This window comes from Microcaecilia unicolor, chromosome 5 (assembly GCF_901765095.1).
Source record: "Microcaecilia unicolor chromosome 5, aMicUni1.1, whole genome shotgun sequence".
NCBI lineage: Eukaryota > Metazoa > Chordata > Amphibia > Gymnophiona > Siphonopidae > Microcaecilia > Microcaecilia unicolor.
In genome coordinates this window covers 216,360,979-216,388,764 of record NC_044035.1, presented here as the reverse complement: position 1 = coordinate 216,388,764, position 27,786 = coordinate 216,360,979, and the positions used below count along the sequence as shown (strand labels likewise).

The following is a 27,786-nucleotide window of genomic DNA, read 5'->3' as shown; positions in this document are numbered from 1 at the left end:
CTCATCTCTTAGCGGGGGCGTCGCGTTGCGGCCTTGTGGCCGCGCTGTCGATTTGTTTTCGAGGTGTGAATTTTACCGCCACCATCGACAACTTTGATTTCGCCAATGCGATTTTTCCGTCGATGTCCTCGAAGGTCCCGAGTGGATTTAAAAAGTGTGGTCGGTGCGGCCGGCATATCTCGCAGACCGACACTCACGCTTGGTGCCTCCAATGCCTCGGGCCGGAGCACGATACCAAGACATGCACTTTGTGTCTTGGTCTCCGGAAACGGACACAAGTAGCGAGGCAAGTTCTTCGGGACCGTCTTTTTGGAACTTGCGCCGGCCCCTCGACGTCGACTTCGACGGCATCGGTATCGACGGCCGGTTCTTCGGTACCGGTATCGATGTCCACGAAATCGGCACCGATGGCATCGACCCCAGGAGCACAGGTCCCGTCGGCCCACCGGTCCTCCGGTGAAGGCAGGGGTGAGAGGCCGCGTGGGCAATCGGCCCCGGTCACTCCCTCTACCCAGGGCCCTCGGGACCGAACCCTGTCGGACCTGGTCCCTCGAGGCCGAGGGGGATCGACCTCCTCCTCCTCGATTCCACCAAGCGCCGATGACGGGCATCGCAAGAAGACGAAGAAACACCGTCATCGGTCGCCCTCGATGCATCCGGCTCCCGGCGCCGGAGATGAGTCGACGCCGAGGAAGCGGCAGCGTCGAGAGGAGAGGTCCCCCTCTGTAGTAGAGGTACCGCCGCGTCAGGGTCCCAGCACTTCAGTGCAGTCTCCTGGACCCGAACAGCTTCCGGCACCGACGCCTCTACCGGCCCCCTCGCCTTTCCCGACAGCGGGCCTTGATGACTGCCTCCGAGCCATCCTTCCGGGGCTCCTGGAAGGGCTGATGCGCCAGACTGTGCCGGCGCCGGGGGTGCTTGCGCCCTCGGTGCCATTGACTGTGGCGCCGGCGAGCTCTAGCCCGGTGCCGAGGCCTTCGACGCCAACGCCGCTTGCGGCGCCGGTCTCGACCGCCACGCAGGTGGAGTCGACGTCGATGGAGGGAGCTTCATCCCCGCCGGCGTGGGAGTCCATCGCTTGACGACGCCACCGAGGCCTCGGTGCCTCGACGTCGAGCCGGGCCCGGTTGAGGACTCAGCTGCACAAGCTTATGTCCAACACCGAGGAAGAGGCCGCGTGGGGGGAGGAGGAGGACCCCAGATATTTCTCCTCGGAGGAGTCTGTGGGCCTTCCCTCCGACCCCACTCCTTCACCAGAGAGGAAGCTCTCGCCACCTGAGAGCCTCTCCTTTGCTTCCTTTGTCAGGGATATGTCTATTTGCATTCCCTTTCCCGTGGTCTCTGTGGATGAGCCGAGGGCTGAGATGCTCGAGGTCCTCGACTATCCATCACCACCTAGAGAGTCCTCCACGGTACCGTTGCACAATGTCCTCAAAGAGACACTGCTTCGGAACTGGTTGAGACCACTATCTAATCCCACCATCCCTAGGGTTACCATACGTCCGGATTTCCCCGGACATGTCCTCTTTTTGAGGGCATGTCCGGGGCGTCCGGCGGATTTTGCCCCCGCCCACGTTTGTCCGGATTTCTGGACAAACGTGGGTGCGGGCAGGCGCGTGCGTGCGGTGGGCGTGTGGGCGGGCGATCGGCGCGTGGTCTCCCGTCCCCTCCCTGTCCCCTCCCCTTCCTTACCATGTTCCCTGGTGGTCTAGTGACGTCTTCGGGGCAGGAAAGAGCCCCCTCTTTCCTGCCCGGAGCGCTGCCTCCCCTGTCTATCATCCTTCTCGGTCTGGCTGGGGATTCAAAATGGCCGCCGAGAGTTGAACTCTCGCGAGGCCGCTTCAACTCTCGGTGGCCATTTTGAATCCCCAGCCATACCGAGGAGGATGCAGCAGGCAAGGGCAGGCAGCGCTCCGGGCAGGAAAGAGGGGGCTCTTTCCTGCCCCGAAGAGAAGACGCTACTAGACCACCAGGGCTAGACAGTAAGTGAGGGGGGGGTATGTGATGGGGGGGAGGGGACTATGTGACGGGGGGGGGGGAATAGGGGCGGAACCCGGACCTGAAGGGGGCATGGCCCGGACCTGAAGGGGGCGTGGCAGGGGCGGGGCATGAGGCGGTGCGGGGGCTGGGTAGGGGGCGTGACATGTGTCCTCTTTTTCAGAGGACACAAAATGGTAACCCTAACCATCCCCAAGAAAGCAGAGTCCCAATACAGAATCCACTCAGACCCAGAGTTAATGCGGCCCCAATTGCCTCATGACTCGGCGGTCGTGGACTCTGCTCTCAAGAGGACACGGAGTTCGAGGGATACCGCCTCGGCGCCCCCGGGGCGGGAGTCTCGCACTCTGGACTCGTTTGGGAGGAAGGCCTACCAATCTTCCATGCTCGTGACCCGCATCCAGTCTTGCCAGCTCTACACGAGCATCCACATGCGGAATAATGTGAAGCAACTGGCGGACCTGGTTGATAAGCTCCCGCCGGAGCAGTCCAGGCCTTTTCAGGAGGTGGTCAGGCAGCTGAAGGCGTGCAGAAAGTTCCTGTCCAGGGGTATCTATGACACCTGTGACGTGGCATCTCGTGCTGCGGCCCAAGGTATAGTGATGCGCAGGCTCTCATGGCTGCGTGCCTCTGACCTGGACAACCGCACCCAGCAGAGACTGGCCGACGTCCCTTGCTGGAGGGATAATATTTTTGGCGAGAAGGTCGAGCAGCTGGTGGACCAACTGCATCAGCGGGAAACCGCCCTCGACAAGCTCTCCCACCGGGCGCCTTCAGCATCCACCTCAGCAGGTGGACGTTTTTCCGGGCCCGGCAGGCTGCGCCCTATGCTTTTACCAAGCGTAGGTACACCCAGCCGGCCCGAAGCCCTCGTCAGGCACAGGGACAGTCCCAGCGCGCTCGTTCTCGTCAACAGCGTGCGCCTAAGCAGCCCCCTGCGCCTCCACAGCAAAAGCCAGGGACGGGCTTTTGACTGGATCCATGGGAACATAGCCGCTCTCAAAGTGTCCGTACCGGACGATCTGCCGGTCGGAGGGAGGTTAAAATTTTTTCACCAAAGGTGGCCTCTCATAACCTCCGACCAGTGGGTTCTCCAAATAGTGCGGTGCGGATACGCCCTGAATTTGGCCTCCCTGCCACCAAATTGTCCTCCGGGAGCTCAATCTTTCAGTTCCCATCACAAGCAGGTACTTGCAGAGGAACTCTCCGCCCTTCTCAGCGCCAATGCGGTTGATCCCGTACCACCCGGGCAGGAAGGGCATGGATTCTATTCCAGGTACTTCCTTGTGGAAAAGAAAACAGGGGGGATGCGTCCCATCCTAGACCTGAGAGGCCTGAACAAATTCCTGGTCAAAGAAAAGTTCAGGATGCTTTCCTTGGGCACCCTTCTGCCAATGATTCAGAAAAACGATTGGCTATGTTCCCTGGATTTAAAGGACGCATACACTCACATCCCGATACTGCCAGCTCACAGACAGTATCTCAGATTCCGCCTGGGCACACGGCACTTTCAGTATTGTGTGCTGCCCTTTGGGCTCGCCTCTGCCCCACGGGTTTTACAAAGTGCCTCGTGGTGGTAGCGGCGTATCTCCGCAAGCTGGGAGTGCACGTGTTCCCATATCTCGACGATTGGCTGGTCAAGAACACCTCGGAGGCAGGAGCTCTCCGGTCCGTGCAGTGCACTATTCAACTCCTGGAGCTGCTGGAGTTTGTGATAAATTACCCAAAGTCCCATCTCCAGCCAGCCCAGTCTCTGGAATTCATAGGAGCTCTGCTGAATACTCAGACGGCTCAGGCCTTCCTTCCCAAGGCGAGGGCCAACAACCTCCTGTCCCTGGCTTCCCAGACCAGAGCGTCGCAGCAGATCACAGCTCGGCAGATGTTGAGACTTCTGGGTCATATGGCCTCTACAGTCCATGTGACTCCCATGGCTCGTCTTCACATGAGATCTGCTCAATGGACCCTAGCTTCCCAGTGGTTTCAAGCCACCGGGAATCTAGAAGATGTCATCCGCCTCTCCACCAGTTGCCACACTTCACTGCACTGGTGGACCATTCGGACCAATTTGACCCTGGGACGTCCATTCCAAATTCCACAGCCCACGAAGGTGCTGACGACGGATGCATCTCGCCTGGGGTGGGGAGCTCATGTTGATGGGCTTCACACCCAGGGTCTGTGGTCCCTCCAGGAAAAGGATCTGCAGATCAACCTCCTGGAGCTCCGAGCGATCTGGAACGCACTGAAGGCTTTCAGAGATCGGCTGTCCTGTCAAATTATCCAAATTCGGACAGACAATCAGGTTGCAATGTATTACATCAACAAGCAGGGGGGCACCGGATCTCGCCCCCTGTGTCAGGAAGCCGTCAGGATGTGGCGTTGGGCTTGCCAGTTCGGCATGCTCCTCCAAGCCACATACCTGGCAGGCGTAAACAACAGTCTGGCCGACAGACTGAGCAGAGTCATGCAACCGCACGCGTGGTCGCTCCATTCCAGAGTGGTACGCAAGATCTTCCGAGAGTGGGGCACCCCCTTGGTGGACCTTTTCGCCTCTCAGACCAACCACAAGCTGCCTCTGTTCTGTTCCAGACTTCAGACACACGGCAGGCTAGCGTTGGATGCCTTTCTTCTTCATTGGGGGACCGGCCTCCTGTAAGCTTATCCTCAAATACCTTTGGTGGGGAAGACCTTACTGAAGCTCAAGCAAGACCGCGGCACCATGATTCTGATAGCGCCCTTTTGGCCCCGTCAGATCTGGTTCCCTCTTCTTCTGGAGTTGTCCTCCGAAGAACCGTGGAGATTGGAGTGTTTTCCGATTCTCATTTCGCAGAATGACGGAGCGTTGCTGCACCCCAACCTTCAGTCTCTGGCTCTCACGGCCTGGATGTTGAGGGCGTAGACTTCACTGCGTTGGGTCTGTCTGAGGGTGTCTCTCGTGTCTTACTTGCCTCTAGGAAGGATTCCACTAAGAAGAATTACTTTTTCAAGTGGAGGAGGTTTGTCGTTTGGTGTGAGAGCAAGGCCCTAGAACCTCGTTCTTGCCCTGCACAGAACCTGCTTGAATACCTCCTGCACTTATCAGAGTCTGGCCTCAAGACCAACTCAGTAAGGAATCACCTTAGTGCAATTAGTGCTTACCATTATCGTGTGGAAGGTAAAGCCATCTCTGGAGAGCCTTTAGTCGTTCGATTCATGAGAGGCTTGCTTTTGTCAAAGCCCCCTATCAAGCCTCCTGCAGTGTCATGGGATCTCAATGTCGTCCTCACCCAGCTGATGAAACCTCCTTTTGAGCCACTGAACACCTGCCATCTGAAGTACTTGACCTGGAAGGTCATTTTCTTGGTGGCAGTTACTTCAGCTCGTAGGGTCAGTGAGCTTCAAGCCCTGGTAGCTCATGCTCCGTATACCAAATTTCATCACAACAGAGTAGTGCTCCGCACCCACCCAAAGTTCCTGCCGAAGGTGGTGTCGGAGTTCCATCTTAACCAGTCAATTGTCTTGCCAACATTCTTTCCCAGACCGCATACCCGCCCTGCTGAACGTCAGTTGCACACATTGGACTGCAAGAGAGCATTGGCCTTCTACTTGGAGCGGACACAGCCCCACAGACAGTCCGCCCAATTGTTTGTTTTCTTTCGACCCTAACAGGATAGGGGTCGCTGCCGGGAAATGCACCATCTCCAATTGGCTAGCAGATTGCATTTCCTTCACTTATGCCCAGGCTGGGCTGACTCTAGAGATTCATGTCACGGCTCATAGTGTCAGAGCCATGGCAGCGTCGGTGGCTCACTTGAAGTCAGCCACTATTGAAGAGATCTGCAAGGCTGCGACGTGGTCATCTGTCCACACATTCACATCACATTACTGCCTCCAGCAGGATACCTGACGCGACAGTCGGTTCGGGCAGTCGGTGCTGCAGAATCTGTTTGGGGTGTAAATCCAACTCCACCTTCCAGGACCCGAATTTCTTCTGGTGAGGCTGCACTCTCAGTTAGTTGTTCTTTGTAGGTCAATTTTCTGTTATACCCTCGCCGTTGCGAGGTTAAATTGACCTGGGTTCTTGTTTTGAGTGAGCCTGAGAGCTAGGGATACCCCAGTCGTGAGAACAAGCAGCCTGCTTGTCCTCGGAGAAAGTGAATGATATATACCTGTAGCAGGTGTTCTCCGAGGACAGCAGGCTGATTGTTCTCACCTACCCTCCCTCCTCCCCTTTGGAGTTGCGTTTGATCATTTTTGCTTGTCATTCAACTGAGTTGGAACGGTCACGCACGGGCGGGAAGACGGCCGCGCATGCGCGGTGGGCGTGCCCTGCGTGTGGGACCGCCCGCGAAGTTTTGTTCCGGTTGGTGGGGGCTGCCGTGGACGTCAACCCAGTCGTGAGAACAATCAGCCTGCTGTCCTCGGAGAACACCTGCTACAGGTATGTATCATTCACTTTATCTGCCATCATCTACTATGCTACTATGTTACTGTCTGGTACAGAGGATTTGCTCTGTTATATCTTCTAGTCCACCATAATTTGCTTCTGTTTCTGGCATGGGTATTTCCCCAACATCTTAATCAGTAAAACCAAAATAAAGATAAGTTTTCCTCTATAACCTTATTCTCTCAAAGCATCCCTTCTATCCTTTTGTTATCTATTGGTCCAACTGACTCCCAGATCTTGTACTTCACCTCTTTTACTTTTTATCACACTGTACTATCCTTCTAGCTTTCATCACAATTTCTGATGGGGTCTACAACTTTTGTTCAGCAGGAATTGATCAGTTTTACTTTTTTAATAGATGCTGGTTCCACCTAAATGCACAATATTTGGGGGCTGATCAGTTTTGAAGTAGATGAAGAAAAAGAGAGAGAATTTTCCCTGTGTAGCCATATTTATTTATTTATTTATTTAGATTTTGCTCACACCTTTTTCAGTAGTAGCTCAAAGTGAGTTACATTCAGGTACACTGGGTATTTCTCTGTCCCAGGAAGGCTCACAATCTAAGTTTGTTCCTGAGGCAATGGAGGGTTAAGTGACTTGCTCAAGATCACAAGGAGCAGCAGTGGGATTTGAACCGGCCACCTCTGGATTGCAAGACCGGTGCTCTAACCACTATTTATTTAATAGTTGCTTCTGAATTTTAAAAGGATGTAACAAGATTAAAATTTCAGTTTTATCAATGGACATATCTCTCCTTTGCTATGCTACTTTTATGATTAGGTCAAGGGATATGCTCACAGCCACTATTAAGGTTGTGTGCTATGGCTCTTATTGAAAGGGTGATGTCCTGATAACCCAAGCACATACTTCTCCAAACTCCTGCATCATCAGTTTCTAGGATAACCCATTATTACTATTGAAAATAGCAGGCATCTCCATCACTAGCTATTGGAATACATCTGCAGGCCGCAGTAGATCCTGGAGTGGTAATGAATTACAGGATTCCATTTCATTACCACACCAGTTACGTATTCCATTCTTTTGCGTCCTCCCCTGCATTTATATTATCTCTCACCATCAATCTCTTATTACAGTCATGAGAGTGGAAGAAAGCACTTCAAATCTGCTAGTTCTGCTGCTTTCCCACCTCTGTGGCTGACTAGTTATTGTAGGTAAAGTTAATCAATCTGCTGCAGGAGGCAAGGAAGATGCAGCAGTTCAGCAGTGCTTCCTACAGCTGTTCTGTTCTGCTGCCCAAAATTACTGGCCCAGAGGGAAAAAGCCAGCTGTGCTTTGAGGAAGGAGGGGGCATATTCCTAGATTCTCTTGCAGTCTTTGTATGGGAACCAGCTCTACTGCTGCTCTTCCGTTTCTACTGGTGGTCCCACATGGGAGCTGATTCTTGTACTCCTTTTCTGTATCAGCACACATGAAAGATGGCTCTGCCCTCCTCTTTTTGCTGATAGCCCTAGATGACAATTTGCTCTGCATGCTATGCTTTGCCTGCAGCTCCATGTGTAATCCAGTGCTGCTGCTGCTACTTTACCCTGGTCTGTCTTTATGGTTGTGTGGATGAGACCGCAGTAGGGCACATTGTGGTCATATCATTCATGTCAACTTGCACCTTCACTTGGAGTGTGTTGGAACCATGTGACACTCATATGGGGCTTAGAGGATTAATCCTTAGTACTGTCTTAAAAGTTCAAGATCTAGTGCTAAAATGTTAAACAAATACCATTAGGAATGGGAATGGGCTTCTCGAAAGTGATTAACTTCTGTCCCACATCTTTTCTTCTAGAAAAATATTTACAAAGCACCTTGACAATCCAGTCTTCAGAAAAAGTGACTAGCATTGTGCTGCCTCTGGCACCTGCCTATCATGTCATTGAGTTTGAGCTGGAAGTCATCTGCCATTTACCTACAGCAACAGCAGAGGGAGTAGGGCTGGTCAATGGAGAAGTACCAAAAAGCAGAGACTGGCAGAGGAGTGAGAGCTGCATGACCACCAGTGATCAAAAGGTACAGTAGGTAACTGGGACAGGCAGCAAACACCTTTTTTAGGGGGAGAAAACTTAATTGGATTGAAATCTGATGTTTAGTTTAGTCCCTTGTTTTTCCAGTTAGGCTACACAGTAACCATCTCTTTCTTCCCTTTCCTATCCCCAACATGAACTGTGGAGTTTATGTTTTCTCAGTTTTCATGATTGATTTTTAGTGAACCCAAGCACTATAAACTTCAGCCATTTTCAATCATTACTGTCAATTTCAAAGTGAAATGCTTTATGGTCATGCATGAGCTAGGTACTTAAATGCTTCTTTTCAAAGGAACTGAGAGAGGAACTGATGGGCCGATGATCAGAAGCAAACACAGGCGCTAGAGGCTGTTAGCGCCATACTAGTGCCTGTGTTTGCTACCGACCCATGATCAGAGCCCCCGAGCGTGTGAAACAACGTGCTCGCAGGCTCTGAATGCAACTAGCATGCAAGTGCGTGCAAAACACGGCTCTTAGCGCAAGTAGCATGTAAATGCATGCTAAACCTATTCATCCCCAATGATCAGTGACCAGTGCACCAAAGATTGGCACACTGGCTGCGGCAAATCCTGTGCTAGCTCGGAGCTGGCGTTAGGGTTTGCAGACCATTGGGGAGGAATGGTAAGCCCTGTCCAGCATGCATTTGCATGCAAGCTGGCCCCCATTTCCCCCAATGCAGCAGTCCCGGTAGGAACCCCGACCCCCCCCCCCCATCCCCCCATCAACAGGGGGTTGGAGGTGTGGCGGACCTCCAGGCCCCCCCAACCTCCCCCCAGCATCCCTCCGATGTCCCTGTGGTCCAGTGGGCCGCAGGTAAGTAAAGAGACCTGACCCCTGCTCCCCTTCCCCTCCAGCAACAGGAGGCTAGAGGTCTGGTAGACCTCCGCGCCCCCCCCCCCCCTCCTGACAGGTTCAGGGGGGCTGGAGATCCGGCGGGTCTCCAGCCCCCCTAACCCCCAGCTAGCATCCCACCGATGTCCCTGGTGGCCCAGTGGGCCATGGGTAAATCCCCCCTCCATCTGGTGGTCTAGCGGCCCTTCCCCACCCCCCTACCTGCAGTTGGAGGAAGGAGGTGGCCTCTCTTCCATCGGTGCCGCCTGGAAAATGGCGGCGCTCAGCCCTGCCCATATGGTGTGAAGCCCTACCCAGCGCATCCCAGGATGGGCAGGGCTGGGCGCCACCATTTTCCAGGCGGCACCGATGAAAGAGAGGCCACCTCCCTCCTCCAACTGCAGGTAGGGGGGTGGGGATGAGGCGCTAGACCACCAGGTGGGGGGGATTTACCCGCGTCCCACCGGGCCACCAGGGACATCGATGAGATGCTAGAGTGGGGGTTAGGGGGGGTTGGAGACCCACCAAATCTCCAGCCCCCTTGAACCTGTTGGGGGGAGGGGGGCCCGGAGGTCCACCAGACCTGCAGCCCCCTGTTGCTTGGGGGGAAGGGGAGGGGGGGTCGGGTCTCCTTACTTGCCCACTGGGCCACCAGGGACATCGGAGGGATGCTGGGGGGGGGGGGCTAGGGACTGGAGACCCACCAGACCTCCAGCCCCCTGTTGCTGGGGGGAGGTGAGGTTGGGTCAGGGTTCCTTACCCATGTCCCACTGGACCACCAGGGACATCGGAGGGATGCTTGGGGGGGGAGGTTACGGAGGGCTGGAGACCCACCGGATCTCCAGCCCCTCTTGAACCTGTGTTGGGGGGGGGGGGGGGGGGTCAGGGAGACTGGAGGTCTGCTGGACCTCCATCTTGCTTGGCCCGGCTAGGGTAGTTGGGGTCTGCTGGTCCCATGGACCTCCAGCACCTGTGTTTGACAGGTCTGGGTTTTTGACAGCCCAGACCTGTCAAACAAGTGCGGGAGGAATGTCAAGCACTTCTACCCCATGATCAGAATTGTGTGCCTAAGTTTGCATGCAATTATCTCTGATCATAGGTTGGTAAAGCCCCGCTCTATTTTTAGAGTGCTGTTTGGAACAGTGCTGGGCTTTTGATCATCTGCCTATGAGTTTGGATTTGTGTGGTGAATAGAGAAAATGTAAGTGAAAGCAGATCTGGAAATAGAACTCTGGAATGAATGGTATAGAACTCAAAGGGTGTAGACCTGGAAATAACAAAAGGAGGTATTCATAGAAAGGGCAGAGGATACATGAAACAGATTTCTAGTGGAAAAGGGGGAGGTAAAAAGAGTTTCTGAATTCAGTTAAAAACAAGATGAACATAGAAAACTTTTAGCTGCAGGCAAGTGAAGGTAAAGTCAGAAAAGTGATTGCAACAGGAAGAAACATTGAATGAATTTTGTCTGCCATCATTTTCTGATTTCCTCTTAAAATAGAGTTCAGAGACACTGTTTGTAGTACCCTGTACTTTAGACATTAGACTTAGCGTACTTTCCAGCTGCTACTGGATAAGAAATCTTAAATTGTGAGGCTATGTTATGATATAGAGAGCTACCCTGGAGGCAAATGTCTTAATTTCTTTTTCTGCCATAAGCTTCTCAAAACTATGCTCTTATGCTGTTCCCTGGGGATATGATGTGATGTATTATGTATTACTTATTAAAATGAAAGCTGTAAATGCCTAAAAGTGTGGAAGTGAAGTGTGTCTCTTTTCCCTTCAGATTTCCATTGATTGTCCCTGGTCCATTTATTCCACCATTGTTGTATTAACATTCAGCATTCCATTTAAGGCTGAGCATACGCTGCTGTCATCTGGAAGACGGTAATGTATTAATAAGATATTTAATTTTTCTTTTGCTGGTCCATAACCAGCTTTGTACTCTGGTGCATTTAGTCTTTTTTTGTAGTACATGTAAATGTAGGGAAAAATAGCACTTGTACGTAAGTGCCCTAGGCGTTATGGGGTATAATCTATATATGGTGCCAGTAGGATATTAGTTCTTACTATTCTCTACATTCCATTAAGATCTAAAATAGCTCTCCTTCTTATTGGTTCTTGGACCATATGCTCCAAGATACAGTCATTTATTACAGCTAGGAATTTTACCTCTCTAATGCTCCCTGATGTAACGTTTATCTAGTGAATATTGGGGAAATTGAAATCACTCATTAGTATAGTGTTGCCCAATTTGCCAGCTTTCCTAATTTCTGTAAACATTTCTTCATCTGTCTGTTCTTTCTGTCCTGGCAGCCATACCAATATACTCCTTCCTATCACACACAAGAGAAAATGCCCAAAATACAGCCATTGGGATGTCTGGAGGCCATCATTTTTAGTAGACTGGCCACATAGACATCCCAGCAGAGCAGTGGGGCAGTCTAGGGGGCACTGCAGTGGTCTTCACATAAAAAGTCCTAGGTACATACCTCACCATAACCCCCTTATATTGTATGATAAGCTCTCCAGTAACAGAGAAAATTTTATTTATTTATTTATTTGTTGCATTTGTATCCCACATTTCCCCACCTATTTGCAAACTCAATGTGGCTTACAATAATACATCCTAACAATCGTCAATCAAGAGTAGATAAAACCATTGGTTACATAAAGAGCAAGTGTAACATAATGCATATAATCAATTCAATAAATCAGAAAACAGACTGATTAAACAATTCGATAAATCAAAAAACAGACAGATTCTCTAGTAAGTAATGATGTCTTGGAGTTCCTGTTATTATTATGGTAAGTCTTGTTAAAAAGGTAGGTCTTTAGTGATTTTCGAAAGTTGATAAGGTCATGAATATTTTTTTACATTAAGTGGTAGCGTATTCCACAGTTGAGTGCCAATGTAAGAAAAGCAAGATGCATGAACTAGTTTGTATTTTAAACTTTACAGCTAGGGAAGTGGAGTCCCAAGAATGTACGTGCTGATTTTTTAGCGTTCCTGGGAGGTAAATCAATAAGGTCTGACATGTATGCTGGAGCATTTCCATTAATGATTTTATGAACCAATGTGCAAACTTTGAACACAGAACGTTCCTTAACTGGGAGCCAATGGAGCTTCTCTCTTAGGGGTTTTGCACTTTCGTATTTTGACTTTCCAAAAATGAGTCTAGCTGCTGTATCCTGGGCTGTCTGAAGTTTCTTGATGATATGTTCTTTACAGCTAGTATACAGCGCATTGCAATAATCTAGATGACTCAACACCATTGATTGTACCAGGTTGCGAAAAATGCCTCTTGGGAAGAAAGGTTTTAGTCTTCTGAGTTTCCATATTGATTGAAACATCTTCCTAGTTGTATTCTTAACATGGCATTCAAGTGTGAGATTATGATCAATGGTTACTCCAAGAATCTTCAGTGTCTGAAACAGGAAGGGAAAAATTTGGAGTGGTTATGGAGGTGAATTTGTACTGTACCTCACTGTACACCACTACAATAGCCCTCAAACTTGTAGGTACAGTAGGTATTTATTGTTTTTTGGAAGACTCACACATTCCACCACAAGTGTACCAGTTTTAGTGAGATATGGTCCCGAGTTCCCTTCTCTACAGTCCACTGCACTGACCACTAGGCTACTCCTGGAACCTGCCTGCTGCTCTAACAAGAATGGCCTTCATATCTGAATCTGTCATAAAGCCTGGTATATCACTGACACATCTTAGGGATTGGGAGGGGGTCTGTGACCTCTGGGGAAGTAAGGTAGAGTTATGCGTTAATTCCTTTAGTGGTCATTTGATCATTTGGGGCCCTTTTGATCACTTATTCATGATTGAAACTGATATAGCCAAAAGTTTTAAGTTCAGTCCTAGACATTTTTATTTATTTATTTATTAGTGTATTTATACCCCACATTATCCCCACAATCAAGCAGGCTCAATGTGGCTTACATTAGCCAGAGAGAGAACTCCGGGCGATAACAGATACAAATGAGAATAATAGAGTAGTATGGAGTAGTATGTTTCATTATTACAGAAAAATATCTATCTTTTGGTGCCATCAGTGTCCTGCACAAAACACCCCCCTCCCAGGGCTGCCGAGAATTGGGGGCATGGGGAACAAAATTCCCCGGGCCTCCAAGGGGGGCCTGGCGCCGCAGTCCCACCCACCCTCTGTCGTCGACCATCTGCCACCGGGCTGGGCCCCCTGCATTAAAATCACAGCACCTCTCACCTCCGTGTGAAAGCGCTGAAGGCAGCAGCAGATCTCCTCCCTTCCCTCCCTGAGTCACGCCCTCGTCTGACGTAAGTACCGCGAGAGCGGGACACAGGGGAGGGATGGAGGCCCGAAGGGAGGCGATCTGCTCCTGCCTGCAGCACTTTCACATGGAGGTGAGAGGCGCTGTGATTTCAACAGAGGGGGCCCAGCCCGGTGGCAGACGGAGGGGTGAGCGGCGGCGGGGCATGGGGGCGGCCTTGCCCTGGGCCCGGCCCAGTCTCTCGGTGGCCCTGCACCCCCCCCCCCCCCCAAACATGCCCCATTGAAATTTGGATGAACTGTGGAGGAAAACACCTAAAATTGGAGTGTTGAAAATCGCAACTTGGACATTTTTGCGAGAAAAACGTTCATCTACCTCCATATGATGTTTTTTGGACATTTTTTTGTTTTGAAAATGAGCCCCATAACCTCTTTAGTTTTTCTATTGCCTTAATAATTTTGGTTGCTCTTCTCAGTACCTTTCCTAATTCTGCCGTATCTTGTGATGCATCAACCAAAATTGTACACAGTGTCCAAGGCAGGGGCGTATCTGCGTGGGGCCACAGGGGCCTGGGCCCCCGCAGATTTCGCCCTGGACCCCCGCAGATTTCGCCCTGGACCCGCCCTACCGCCGTCAACTACCTTTGCTGGTGGGGGACCCCAACCCCCGCCAGCCGAGGTCCGCTTCCTCCTGCCGCTGCCTTTAAAAATATTCCTTCGGCTGGCGGGGGACCCGAACCCCCGCCAGCCGAGCCAAGGTCTTTTAAAGTTATTTTTCGCCCTCTGGAGTCCATGCTGTTCAAAGCTTCTCCTTTCGAAGTCTGACTTCGCTGCACATTGTACGTGCAGGACGTCTCCTACACGTACAACGTGCAGCGACGTCAGACTTCGAAAGGAGCAGCTTTGAACAGCACGGACTCCGGAGGGCGAAAAATAACTTTAAAAGACCTCGGCTCGGCTGGCGGGGGTTGGGGTCCTCCGCCAGCCAAAGGAATATTTTTAAAGGCAGCGGTAGGAGGAAGCGGACCTCGGCTGGCGGGGGTTGGGGTCCCCCGCCAGCAAAGGTAGGTGATGGGGGGGGGTGGGTTGGCACTGGCAGTGGTGGCCGGGGAGGGGACTGCGGGGGGGGGGCCTATAACGTGCCCCCTCACTCTAGCCCTGGCCCCCCCCTACCACCGCATTTCAGACATGCCCCTGGTCCAAGGTGAGGCTTTATGATATCCTTTGTTTTAGTCTCCATTCCATTCCTAATAATGCCTGACATTCTGTTTGCTGATTTGGTTTCAGAGTTTTCCTTTTATCCTCTATCACATTGATTCCCAAACTTGGTCTTGGAAGTACCCCACTCACTCAGGTTTTCAGGATATCCACAGTGAATATCTGTGAGAGAGATTTGCATGCACTGCTTCCACTGCATGCAAATCTTCAATTTATTGCGGATATCCTGAAAACCTGACTGGGGTGCCTCCAGGATCAGGATTGAGAATTCATTGCTCTATCATCTTTAATGGACCAACTTTTCTTCCTCACATGCTTCTTGTGTCTCAAATACCTAAAAAAGTATTTGCCTCTATGTCATGCTTCTTTTGAAGTTATGTTTTTTCCCCTGTATTATTAGTGCTTTGCATCTAACTTTCCAGTGTTTAATCGTATGTTCTTTTGGCTACATTTGCCTCTTTCTCCTCACCACTTAACCCTGGTGGCAGTCATTTGGCATTCCTTCTGCATTTTTTAATATGTGGAACAGACTTGATCCATGCTTCAGAAATGGTATTTTTAAACAGTTCTCACAACTCACGTAAACTCTTAACCTTTTCAATCACTCCTTTTAAGTTTTTTGTAAACAGTTTCCTCATTTTACAATAATGCTCCTTTTGATGAAGACAAAATGTCAAGTAGTACCTTGTTTCCCAAAAAGCTCAGTTAGTTAAAATGTTAATTTGGGTCAAATTTTATAACACAGAATTCATTTGGCCTGGGCTTACAAGACAGTATTTTTAATCAACAACCATGCCTGATTTATACTCTTGAGTCTTAACCTTTGCAGCTGCTCCTTATAGGTTTTACTATTTTTCTCATTTTTTAAAAATCATAATTCTCCTTTTACAAATTAAGTGCAAAACAGTAGATTTCCTTAGTGTCTTCACTCTAGTTAGTAGCTCAGATTTGAACATGTTATGATCACTATTGTTAAGTTGCTCCAGTGCGATTACCAATTGACCCCAGTAATAAGTCCTCTTGTCATCGGTTCCTGAACCAGCCACTCCATGAAGCAGTCATTTACTTTTGTCTAGGAGCTTTATCTTTATCCATCAATATTAGGATAATTAAAATCACCCTGTAATGTAGTGCCTGGAATAAGCCCGAGTTTCCTTAACTGCACTTAACTGGGGCACATTAATAGATCAGTGATAGTTGGTTTAGCCAGGAGTGCAGTGTACGAAGATGGGCCCAGGGAAGGAAGGAGCTGCCTTCTACCTATGCCTCCACAACCTTTGTATAAGGTAATAGCAGACAGCCAAGATAGGTATTATCCCTTGGCCTTGTGAAGTTGTAATCCTTGAGTTAGGTTAATTGTGAAGACAAGGGCTAGTTTGGTTAAATTTTGCCTCAATGAATTTAACAACTTGTTCTGTGGATCTGATTCCATCCTCCTGGCTCAAATTACATAAGCATGGCTTTCTCTTATTTGCCCTTGGAATGATTAACTGCAGTCTATAGTTTTGGCATCATTTCTCTCCCATGGAAGGAGTTTATTTTTCATTCTAGTCTTAAAAAAAACTAATTTAGACCCATTTATACCTTTAAATTATTGATCTATATCTCATATTTGTTTCCTATTGAAGCTTGTGGAGAAAGTGGTCTTCTGTCAACTTTCTACTTTCTTGGAAGGCAAACACATCCTGTGTGCCACACAGTCTGACATATGTTCTAGTCACAGTAATGAAACTGTATCAACATCTCTCTACTGAACATGGTCCATAGTATTCTTGATTCCAGCCAGGTCACTCTTGCAATTTCTCTAGACCTTTCAGTGACATTTGGTCTGGTAGGTCATTTCCTTTTGCTCTGCCGATTAGAAGAGATTGGTCTCCAGGGGTTTGATCTGAACTGGTTTTTCTCCTTCCTTCAAGGCTGCTGGTGCAGAGTCACTATTACATTATCCTTGTCCTCCCTATGTGTGCTAAAGATTTGATTTACGTAGACACCATATGAAAAATGCTAGTACCAATAAGGATGTCACGCCTGTGGGGCAGCACTTTACAAAACCAGAACACTGTACCAGTGATTTCATGGTAAGAATCCTGAAAGGGAACTTTAAAACAATACAGGAACGTAAGACCTTTGAAGTCAGAATGATTCAATATTTTGACACCCACCATACAGGGTTTTCTAGCCCATTATAAACCTTAAAATTGTACTGCTTTGTCACCCTCCTGTCTCCATGCAGATCTCCCTATCCCTCATCCACCCAACTCTTCCTGTCTCTCACCTATCCACCCCATCCTGTTAGACTGTCACTGAAATGCTTTGATGTTTCACTTATATATACTGTCAACATTTGCTTATTTCCGATCTGACAAAGAAGAGCAACCTTTGAAAGCTAATCAAGAAATGTATTAAGTTACGTCCAATAAAAAAGGTATCATCTTATTTTCTTTTCCATGTTTTATTTTATTTCTATTGTTTACCTTTAAAAGTGGACTAAAACAGCTACCACACCTCTCCATTCAGTTCAAGAAACCTCACAATCCTCCACTTTAGAAGCGTTTCTATTAGTTTACTGAACACTGAGGTCAGACGGACAGGTCTGTAATTCCAAACTCCTCATTACGTCCACTGTTGTGCAAAGGGACCACATCTGCCCTTCTCCAGTCCTCCGGGACTACTCCAAACTCTAAGAAAGCATTGAAGAGATCCATCAGTGGAGCCACCAGAACTTCTCCGAGTTCCTTGAGCACCCTCGGATGTATCCCATCAGGCCCCATCACATTGTCTACTTTTATTTTACCTAGCTTCTCATGAACACAGTCCTGTGAGAACGGGTTTTGGTCTACCATATATCCATCTCCATTTGCATTTGTTTTCTGCTGTCCTACCCCTGGTCTTTCATCCTAGAATACAGAACAGAATTGTTAAGCAGTTCTGCTTTATCCTTATCAGCTTGCACATATTCCTCCCCTTCAGCTTTGAGCCTCACAATGCTATTATTGCACTGCCTCCTGTTGCTTACATATCTGAAAAATGTCTTATCCTCCAATTTTACAGTATTAGCTATGTTTTTTTCCATTTGCCTCTTCGCTTTCCTGATAGCTTCTCTTAGTTTACCTAGGTATTCTCGCCTGTTTTCTTCTTTCTGAGTCGACTTATAACGAATGAAGGCTAACCTCCTTTCCCTTACCTTTTAGGCTACTATATTTGAGAACCAGAGCGGCCTTCTTTTCCTCTTTCCTTTATGTAATTTATTAACATAAAGGTTAGTTGCCTTTCAGTGTTGTCCACTTCTGTTCTACTTCCTTCAGCTATTCTCATCCTACTTTCTTGAGAAATTCCCGGATCTCAGCAAAGTTAGTTCTTTTGAAATCCAGGACTTTCAGTTGTGAATAAGTTCTCTCCTCAGTCTTAATATTGAACCAAACCATTCGGTGATCACTAGTTGCCAAATGGTCTCCCACCGTGACATCAGAAATATTCTCTCTGTTTGTCAGACCCCTGAGGCAGGTGCATGTGGCGCTGAAACACGGCCTATGTCTGGTCTCTTCCATTAATGATTGTACCATTGTTCCCACCTTGGCGGCCCTTTTGTGCTCTTCTTTGGCTATGTTTGCTCCATTTGTAAGCACCAGGTCCAGAATAGCTCCATCCTGCTTCAGTTCTGTTACCCACTGCTGAAACAATTCTTCCTTTGCTTCTGGATGACTCTGCAGCAGGGACGCCCCAATCAACATCCGGTAGTACTTCCCCTTTCCTAGCTGTCTTGGAAAAGTAATGGAAGCGATACTGAAGGAAAGGATAGTGAATTTCCTGGAATCCATTAAGTTGCAAGATCTGAGACAACATGGTTATACCAAAGGTAAATTGTTCCAAACGAATCTCACTGAATTCTTTGACTGGGTAACCAGAGAATTGGATCAAGGACATGCAATAGATGTAATCTTCTTAGATTTCAGCAAAGCCTTTGAAACGGTTCCTCATAGGAGGCTCTTGACAGGCAGAAGATGGGACCCAAAATGGTGAAGTGGATTAGGAACCGTTTGATGGACAGATGCCAGAGAGTGGTGATTAATGAAAATCACTTGGCGGAGGGAAAGGTGAGTAGTGGAGTGCCTCAAGGATCGGTGCTGGTGCCGATTCTGTTCAGTATATGTGTGAGTGACATTGCCGAAGGGTTAGAAGGTAAAGTTTGCCTTTTTGCAGATGATACCAAGATTTGTAACACAGTGGACACCCCAGAGGGAGTGGAAAACAAGAAAAAGGATCTGCAGAAGCTAGAAGAATGGTCTAATGTTTGGCAATAAAAATTCAATGCAAAGAAGTGCAAAGGGATGCACTTAAGGAGTAGAAATCCACGGGAGATATATGTGTTAGGCGGTGAGAGTCTGATATGCACAGGGAGAGGGATCTTGGGGTGATAGTATCTGAGGATCTGAAAGCGACAGAACAGTGTGTCAAGACAGTGTAGCCAGAAGGATGCTAGATGTAACCAGCAGAAGAAAGGAGGCATTGATTCACTTTTACAAGTTATTGATGAGGCCCCACCTGGTGTATTGTGTTCAGTTTTGGAGGCCTATGTTGCTAAGGATGTAAAAATACTTGAAGCGGTGCAAAGAAAAGCTACAAAAATGGTATGGGATTTGTGTTACAAGATGAACTAGGAAAGACTTACTGACCTGAACATGTATACATTGGCAGAAAGGAGAAACAGGGGTGTTATGATACAGATGTTCAAATATTTGAAAGGTATTAATCCACAAGCAAACCTTTTCTGGAGACAGGAAGGCAGTAGAACTAGAGGACATGAATTGAGGTTGAAGGGGTGCAGACTCATGAAAGATGTCAGGAAGTATTTTTTCATGGAGAGGGTGGTAGATACTTGGAATGCCCTCCTGCGGGAGGTGGTGGAGGTGAAAGCGGTAACAGAATTAAAAAATGTGTGAGATAAACACAAAGGAATCCTGTTCAGAAGCAATGGATCCACAGAAGCTTAGCGGAGATTGGGTTAGTAACACTAGTAATTGGGAAGCAAAGCTAGTGCTGGGCAGACTTCTATGGTCTGAAAATGGCAAGGACAAATCAAGGTCAACTATACATATAAAGCATCACATATGATGAGTTTATCTTGTTGGGCAGACTGGATGGACTGTACAGGTCTTTATCTGCCATCATCTGCTATGTTTCTATGTTGTGGATGTCTTCAATTAAGTCTCTGTCCATTTCTTCTAACTGTATATTACTCTGATGGAAATACATTTTCCTTTCCCTCCTTCTAGTTTAACCCACAGTGCTTCTTCCTTGCACCATGTGTCCTGCAGTTCTGTGACTTTAATATTATTCTTAGCATATAATTCTTCCACCATTTTTTCTTATCCTGTCCTTCCTGAATACCCAGGTATAGCTATATCCCAGTCATGGTTCTCCATGAACCTCATTTCCGTGATACCACTAAATCCAAGTCTGCTTCTATCATTGAAGCTTCTAGATCTAGAAGTTTGTTTCCCATATTGTGAGCATTGGTATACAAGGCTCTCCAGATGTTACTCTTTTTTTCCTGTTCTAAAGGGGCATTCGATGTCCTACCTTTCTGAGGGTTATTTATGGCTTAGGTTCCTTTTTTACCCATCCCCAGCAAGTTTAGTTTAAAGCTCTCTTTAGTACTTATCCAATCTGTTGCTAAAGACACTCCGTCCCTTCCTTGATAGGTGGACACCATCTCTGTGCAGTAGTTCTTGCAAGTCATCCCATGGTCTGGGAAACCAGAGTGCTTACGTTGCACCATCCACACATTTAGCCTCCAGGATGCGAGCTTCTTTCATTTGGCCTTTACCTTCAACAGGGAAGATCGATGAGAACATCACCTGTGCACCTAGGTGCTTCACCCTCAGACCCAAAGCCATGAAGTCCTGTTTGATATGTTCAATAGGATACCTAGCAGTGACTCTCCAACCACCACTACCTTTCGCTTCTTATTGGTCACTTATCTGGTGATGTTGGGAGTTCTGATTGATGTTTCTATCTCTTCTGCCTCTAGGGCTGCAAACTAATTCTTCAGTTCAACAGGAGATGGAGTTGGAGGGTTGATGTTGTAGAATCTGGTGACCTGAGTCCAGCTGTGCTCTCTCGAGATCTTCTCTCCCTTTGCTGGACGTCCCCAATGTTTCAGCATGCATCTCTCTGATGAATTTCTGGTTGTCACAGATGTTTCTTAGTCTTGCCACCTCCTCTTTTAGTTCTTGTACTTCTTTCATGAGGGATTCAATGTGTATCCATTTATCACTTGAAACCAGAATTTTGCCTTGGTCCAAGCATTTAGTCTGGACAGAGGCAGAAGCTGTAATGAGAGCTGCAACTTTAGGGGCTTGTTGTTTCTTTGCCATACTTCAAGTGTAGGAGCTGTTGTACTTGTGGATAAAGGATATGAAAAATGGCCTATCAAAGTTCCAATCCTATTTTTTTTCCCGCACCTGTTCTGTGGGATATAGGAAGCAAGTAGTTTTACTGTAACATCTAAGAACTTGTTCAGATTTACTCTGTGGGTGAAATTCAGTGTACTTCCGTACCTGTTGATGGGATATTCATTGATTTAGGTTTCCCTTTCAGGGTATAGGATTTTTTTTTCCTCCCCTGATTTAGTGTTTAGTTGTAGGCCTAATTCGCGGGATAATCTTTCAGAGTAGAGACCCAGGATAACCTGGTCTCAATCTATGAGTAACAGTTAATTGACAATGATTTCCTGATTATCTTTCCAATACTGCTAGACAGGGGTGTCCTCTCTCACCTTTACTTTTTATGCTAGCATTGGAACCACTGTTGAGGGCTTTGAAGTTCGCGCAGGAGATACCGGGAGTGATGGTGGGAGAGGGACAAGTTAAAGTGTTAGCGTTTGCTGATGACTTGGCCGTGATCACATCCAGTCCGCGGGAGGCATTAGAGGCCATGTTGACTATAATTACGGAATATGGGAACTTATCAGGCTTCTCGCTTAATTTGCAGAAGTCCAAGGGATTGATGATATACCCACAGACAGGATTAATGAGTATGGGTGAGAGGAATTTGACATGGGAGAAAGAAAAAATCAAATACTTGGGCACTTATATACCGCAGAACTTGACTACTTTATACACTAACAATGTGCAAACATTACTTACCCAGACTTGTACGCAGTTGAGATTGTGGCATGATTATCCATTATCAATAACAGGAAGAATAGCCTTATATAACATGGTTATTGTGCCCAAGTGGCTATATGTTTTCCAAACCCTGCCACTGTTTTTACGCTTGGAAGATGAACAGAAATTGAATAAGCAACTGAACAAATTTCTGTGGAAAGGGCGGAAGGCTCGGATACCGATTGCAACACTCCAGATGTCGGTGGAACATGGAGGCCTGGGACTTTTGAGTGTGAGACATCTTACTGTAGCATGTGGTATGAGACACGTCTCAGATTAGTTTCGTAACACAGCGGAGTTTTCAGCCACTGAATTGGAGACACAGCTCACTGCTGGGATCCACTTCAGTAACTTGCTACATACAGGCGGAGGTCGGATCCCGCCGATACTGCAGGATTCTCATATAATGCCAACGGCGAAAGCAGTTTGGAGATGGATTTGTCGCCTTCACCAGTTCTCATCACGGACCACTCCATATTTGACAATTTGTGACAATCCAGACTTCCCGCCGGGAAAGATATATGGTGTATTCCGCCGTTGGAAAAGCAAAGGGTTAATTTACATAGTGCATGTGCTGACCGAGGAGGGGCAAATTCAACCATTTGAAGAGCTGAAGTCTAAATATTCTTGCCGACAATCAGAGTACTTTCACTATATACAATTAAAGCATTACATTTCTGCTCTGGAGTGGCAAGACCTGACGGAGGACGTGCAGGAGGAATTGTCTGATGCGTTCTCCTTACAAGCACAAAATAAAGTCCCGCTCCGGATGCACCATAGGCACATCAGAGACACAACACCAGAACCTGATTACATGGGCCTGGCACAAGCCTGAACCGCAGACTTAGGAACAGAGATCTCCTATCAAATTCTTAAAACGTATGTCTTGTCTTTGCGGGGCTCTTGCAGGATGATGTCACATTGGGAATTGCAATTTAAGTTTGCTATGCGTGCACATATTCCACCAAGAAGGGCCTTCCATATGGGAGCCTCATCCGATGGGGCCTGCTTGAAATGTGGCGAGATGGGGGTTCGGCTAGGCCATATGTTTTGGCACTGTGCAAAAATAGCAAAGTTCTGGAGGAGCCTCCTACAACATATATCCCTTATGTGGAGGGCAACATGGTGTTGTGAGCCACGATTGCTGTTTGGCATTCCGGGATTGGCGTCCCCGATCCCAGCTGGTTATAGAGGATTTGCAAATCGGGCAACAACTGTAGTGAAGAAAGTAATACTAACAGAGTGGATTACAAATAAAACTCCCACAGTTCATCAATGGAGACGCCAAATGGTTTGTCTCATGAGGTTTGAGAGACGGCTGGTGGATCAGAAAGGAACCTTTAAAGAATCAGATTTTTGTAAGATATGGACTCCATTTTGGTTGACATTGCCTCCGGCGGTAAAAGGACCTATACTAAATTTTTGATGTATCTTTCCAATACTGGTAACAGTATCAGAAGGGCCAGCTCTCTATAATGGATAAATAAACAGTAAAACTTTTTTCCCTTTTGAAGTTGGGAGCAAGGGAAAAACATGTAGGAAGTTGATGAACAAGTTTAAGGGAAAGAGAAGGTAAATTAATATCCTTTTATTAGTGGTATATAGAGAGTAACAAACTAGTGAATATCTTAACAGAGATCCTTTTAATCTAAAGCAGGAAAAAGGCACCTGATGCCAAGCAGAAGGCCATAGAGTTACTGTAATTAGGAATGATTTACTTTCATGAAACAGCTGTAATTTGGATAGAATTAATTGTTGGTGATAAACAGTGTATTTAGGCAAACTATTTAGGAAGTGTCAACCCTTAGGTGGGTGGGAGGGCCTACACAACCAAATATCTGTAGAAAGTGTTAGCTGTGAAACCTATCTCCAAAACTGTATTAAACCACTTAACTACACAGCTGTTTGGGCGAACAGGTAAGGATTATACCTTATACATGTACTATACATGTATACCTTGGAGGAAAGGAGAAACAGGGGTGACATGATACAGACGTTCAAATATTTGAAAGGTGTTAATCTGCAAATGAACCTTTTCTGGAGAAGGGGTGGCGGTAGAACTAGAGAACATGAATTGAGGTTGAAGGGGCGCAGACTCAGGAGTAATGTCAGGAAGTATGTTTTCACAGAGAGGGTGGTGGATATGTGGAATGCCTTCCCTCTGGAGGTGGTGGAGATGAAATCAGTAATGGAAATCAAACATGCGTGGGATAAACACAAAGGAATCCTGTGTAGAAGGAATGGAATCTTAGCGAAGATTAGGTGGTGACGCCGATAATTGAGAAGCAAAACCGGTGCTGAGCAGACTTCTACGGTCTACACCCTGATTGTGACTGAATAGATATGGATGGGCTGGAGTGTAAATTTTAAGGAGTTTTGACGTTAGCTTCAGAACTTAGTACAAGAAAAGTGCTGGGCAGACTTCTACGGTCTGTGCCCTGAGAATAGCAAGGACAAATCAAACTCGGTTATAAAGTATCAAATACCATGTAAATGAGTTTATCTTGTCGGGCAGACTGGATAGACTGTACAGGTCATTTACTACGTTACTATGATTAGAGGAAGGGAGTGCCCAAAAACACAGCTCAAAGGTAAAGATTAGCCAGATATGAGGAGAGGGAATGCCAAAAAATCCCTTATCTCTGTGAGGTTTCACCCCAAAGGCAGAACTCAACAGAGCATGTGCTGGCCCTGAACTTCCTTATTACTGGAGGTTTAGCCACACCTATGCTGTTCAAACCTATCTATAAGAAACCAGGTGGGGGGGGGGGGGGAGGAGGAAAGAGGAATTCTAAAACACCTTCAAGAATTAAAAAGCTCTCAGTTCTTGTCCACTCATACTGCTATACAGATGACATCTTGTTACTGTATTATATCTCCCCTCTCAATCCTAACTTAGGACCCTTACACCTGTGCTTTGATGCATTAGTCTCTTGGGTACGTTCTCATCTTCTGGTTCTAAATTCTGAGGAAACAGTTGCGTGTTGGTTGTTGGGTCAGGCCATTCCATTCGTCCTTCATCTGATCATACTGTTTTCAGTCACTCATTAAAAGCTGTAGACTGCTTTAGGTGCTTAGAGGTTATACTAGATTTTACAATTATCATTTTCACTACAAGTGTCTACTTTAGCAAAGGAGGGCTTTGTAGTCTCAGGCCAACTTCATTCACTTCTCAGCTACTTAACCGATTCCATAATGCGTACCCTTCTGCATGCATTTTTCATTTCTCAATTGAATTATTGCAATGTGGTGTACGTTGGTATCAAGAAGTAAAGGATGACACACGAATTAAAGCATTTAGGGAGATACAAATCCTTTATTTAAAGCACCAAACTTGGGTCAAGTTTGGTGCTTTAAATAAAGGATTTTTGTTCTCCCTAAATGCTTGAACTCGTGTTATTCCTTAGATCTTGTTCTGATCTATATAGAGGTTTTCTCCTGTTTCTTGTTTAGGTACTGCTGTATGCTGGTATCACTCAAGTGAATCTGAATTGTCTAAAGACCCTTCAGAATTCCACAGTTCGGCTTCTTTGTCATGCCAAAAGGTTTGACTATGTGATGCCACTTCTGATTTGTAAACACTGACTTCATGTTCAAGTTTGTATTGTTCAAAATTCTGATCCTTGCCTTTAGAGCACTGCATAATGGTTGTTCATCTTATCTTACTTTCTTCACAATCCGCTATATCCCCACATGACACCTCCATTCACTCAGTGATTATCATCTGTTTTTCCCCCAATATCAAGAATTCGACTCAAGTCAGCTACACATAGTTCTTTCTTTTGTCTGTCTCCTGCCTTGTGGAACTTGCTGCCCTTTGCACTTCAAACAGATCTAGTCTATAAGTCCTTTAGAACTTCTTCATCTTTTTTCAGTAGACATTTGAAGAGCATGGCCTGGAGCTCAGTCAGCATGGTGATATTGTTTCTATATGCTTACTTAATTTTATTTCTAGAATGACTGGATAGATTGTGTTTTTCCTGTCAGCAAATTGGATTTTCTTTTCTCCTGTTATTTTGGGGCTTTTTTTTATTACTTCTCAAAAATATAACACATTCAGTCAAAGAAACAAGTAAACAGGAAAATACAATGTAAGGCATGAAACATCCCCACATGGTACAATAGAGAAAGGCCTTGTGTCTTATAGCCTTCCTCTCAACAGCAGTGCCCCTCCAACAAATTTCTCAATCCCATCCCTTCCCCTTATCCACCCCCCTCCCACAAGAAAAAATGGAAGGGGGAGAGCTCCACCCAATCGAGGAACACTTACTCCCTACACCCTCTCAAAATCACAGCGTACTGTAGCTTGGTCACCCTTCCAGGACCCAGCCAGGCTTGACCCTGCTTAGCTGCCTTCTCCTTCACACGGCTGTTGCCTCGATCCACAGCAATCTGGCTGCTCTGATCCTCAGCTCCAGGCCCTGAGAACTTCCAGGACTCCTTCCTCCCTCCGTTCCTTTCACAGAGGCACATGCACAATGTTTATAAGTAAGAGCTTTTATTTTTTTGCTTCAAGTCAACATAAACGCCCAGGAACACCTTAACCCCAGGTTGTTAAGGCTTGCTGCCCAAAGCACAAGTCAGGTTCAAACAGTCCACCTAACTTCACTTCACTTTACCCAAGATTACTTCTCTTAGGGAACAGTACATTATCAGAAAGAAAACATAGTAGCTTGGTAGGTTGCAGCCCAGACCTTTTCAGTATGAAACAGTTTACACAGTCTTTCTTGCACCTTCTTACAGCACAATTACACAGCTTCGTTCCCACCTGGTTCAGGCTGGGGTTTCAATTGTGCCCAGCCCTCCTTCTCTCCCAGGGACTGCACCCGTTTCCTCTTTAGTAGAGATCTCCCCCAGTGCCTCAGCCTCTCTCCTCCGGTCTTCCACCAGTCTCTCTAAGGCACGGCTAGCCACCCTCTTACAGCAGCTTTTCAGGTTTGAGCCCGAGCTCCAATCTCCATCTGTTCCTCCTCTAGTCCTTCAGTAATCTCCATTTTATCCTCCCCTTCAACTTCCCCCGCCCCCAACCTCTCCAGCTGGCCCTCATCACCTTCCTCAGAGACCATTCCCCAATCTTCTATCTCCTCCCCTACCTCTTGCACAGCCGGGTGGGGAAGAGAAGTATTCTGGGACTGGTAGTTCCTCCCCTTCTTAACCCGGCCAACCTCTCTGCCTCCGGTAGCCCAGCTTTCTGAATGTGGGTGTTGTGCACATGAAATCTGTCCCGTTGGGGTTCCCTGGCTCCCTGCACCCCCTTTCTTCGTGCCTTCCCGAATCCCCTTTCATCTGCACTCTCACAGTATTCAAGATGAGACTCCGAGCCTTAGTAGTGAGAGAGGAAATATAAGGATCTCCAGTTTACAAGAAACGTTTCTTTCTTTTAAGAGAGACACCAACCCATCGTCATTCCATTAGCATAGTATGGGGTAACTGACTCCTCCAGCCCCAAAAAGAAGGGGGATCTGAAACCGTCCAAACTTTCAGAATTATTTTTTTTTACCTAACAAAGCTGCCTTGTGAAAGCATGGCCACCCCCGCTCTACAATAAAACTTTGCCAACAAGAGACCCATGACTGAAAGTAGGATGGTCATTCCCAGAAGGTCCTCTAAATAGCACACCACCTGTGTCCAAAAATGCGTGGAAAAAGGAATTATGCTGTAGAGCACACTTCTGACAGACCAGAGAATCAGTGCCCCCTTTATGGAATAGCTGGGTTGTGAGGTAAGCTCAACGTACAATCCTAAATTGGCATTCCCGTAGATCTGCTGCTATGGTTAAGGTTAGGATCCTAGCAATCAATTTATTAAAATCCAAGGACAGAGACAGTCTGCAAAGGTCTACTCCCCATCTATCC

The 27,786-nt window shown here is 47.2% G+C and overlaps 1 protein-coding gene across 5 annotated transcripts in view; it reads left to right on the top strand.

Annotated features, from left to right (window-relative positions):
• The window catches only part of TRAPPC10 (trafficking protein particle complex 10), a 485,548-nt gene that overhangs the window by 360,036 nt on the left and 97,726 nt on the right, over positions 1-27,786 (top strand). For all 5 annotated transcript variants that reach the window (XM_030203762.1, XM_030203763.1, XM_030203765.1 and 2 more), the window contains 2 exons: positions 8,220-8,440; positions 11,069-11,169. In XM_030203762.1, coding sequence (XP_030059622.1) covers positions 8,220-8,440; positions 11,069-11,169 — 322 coding nt within the window. The remainder of the gene's footprint in view (positions 1-8,219; positions 8,441-11,068; positions 11,170-27,786) is intronic.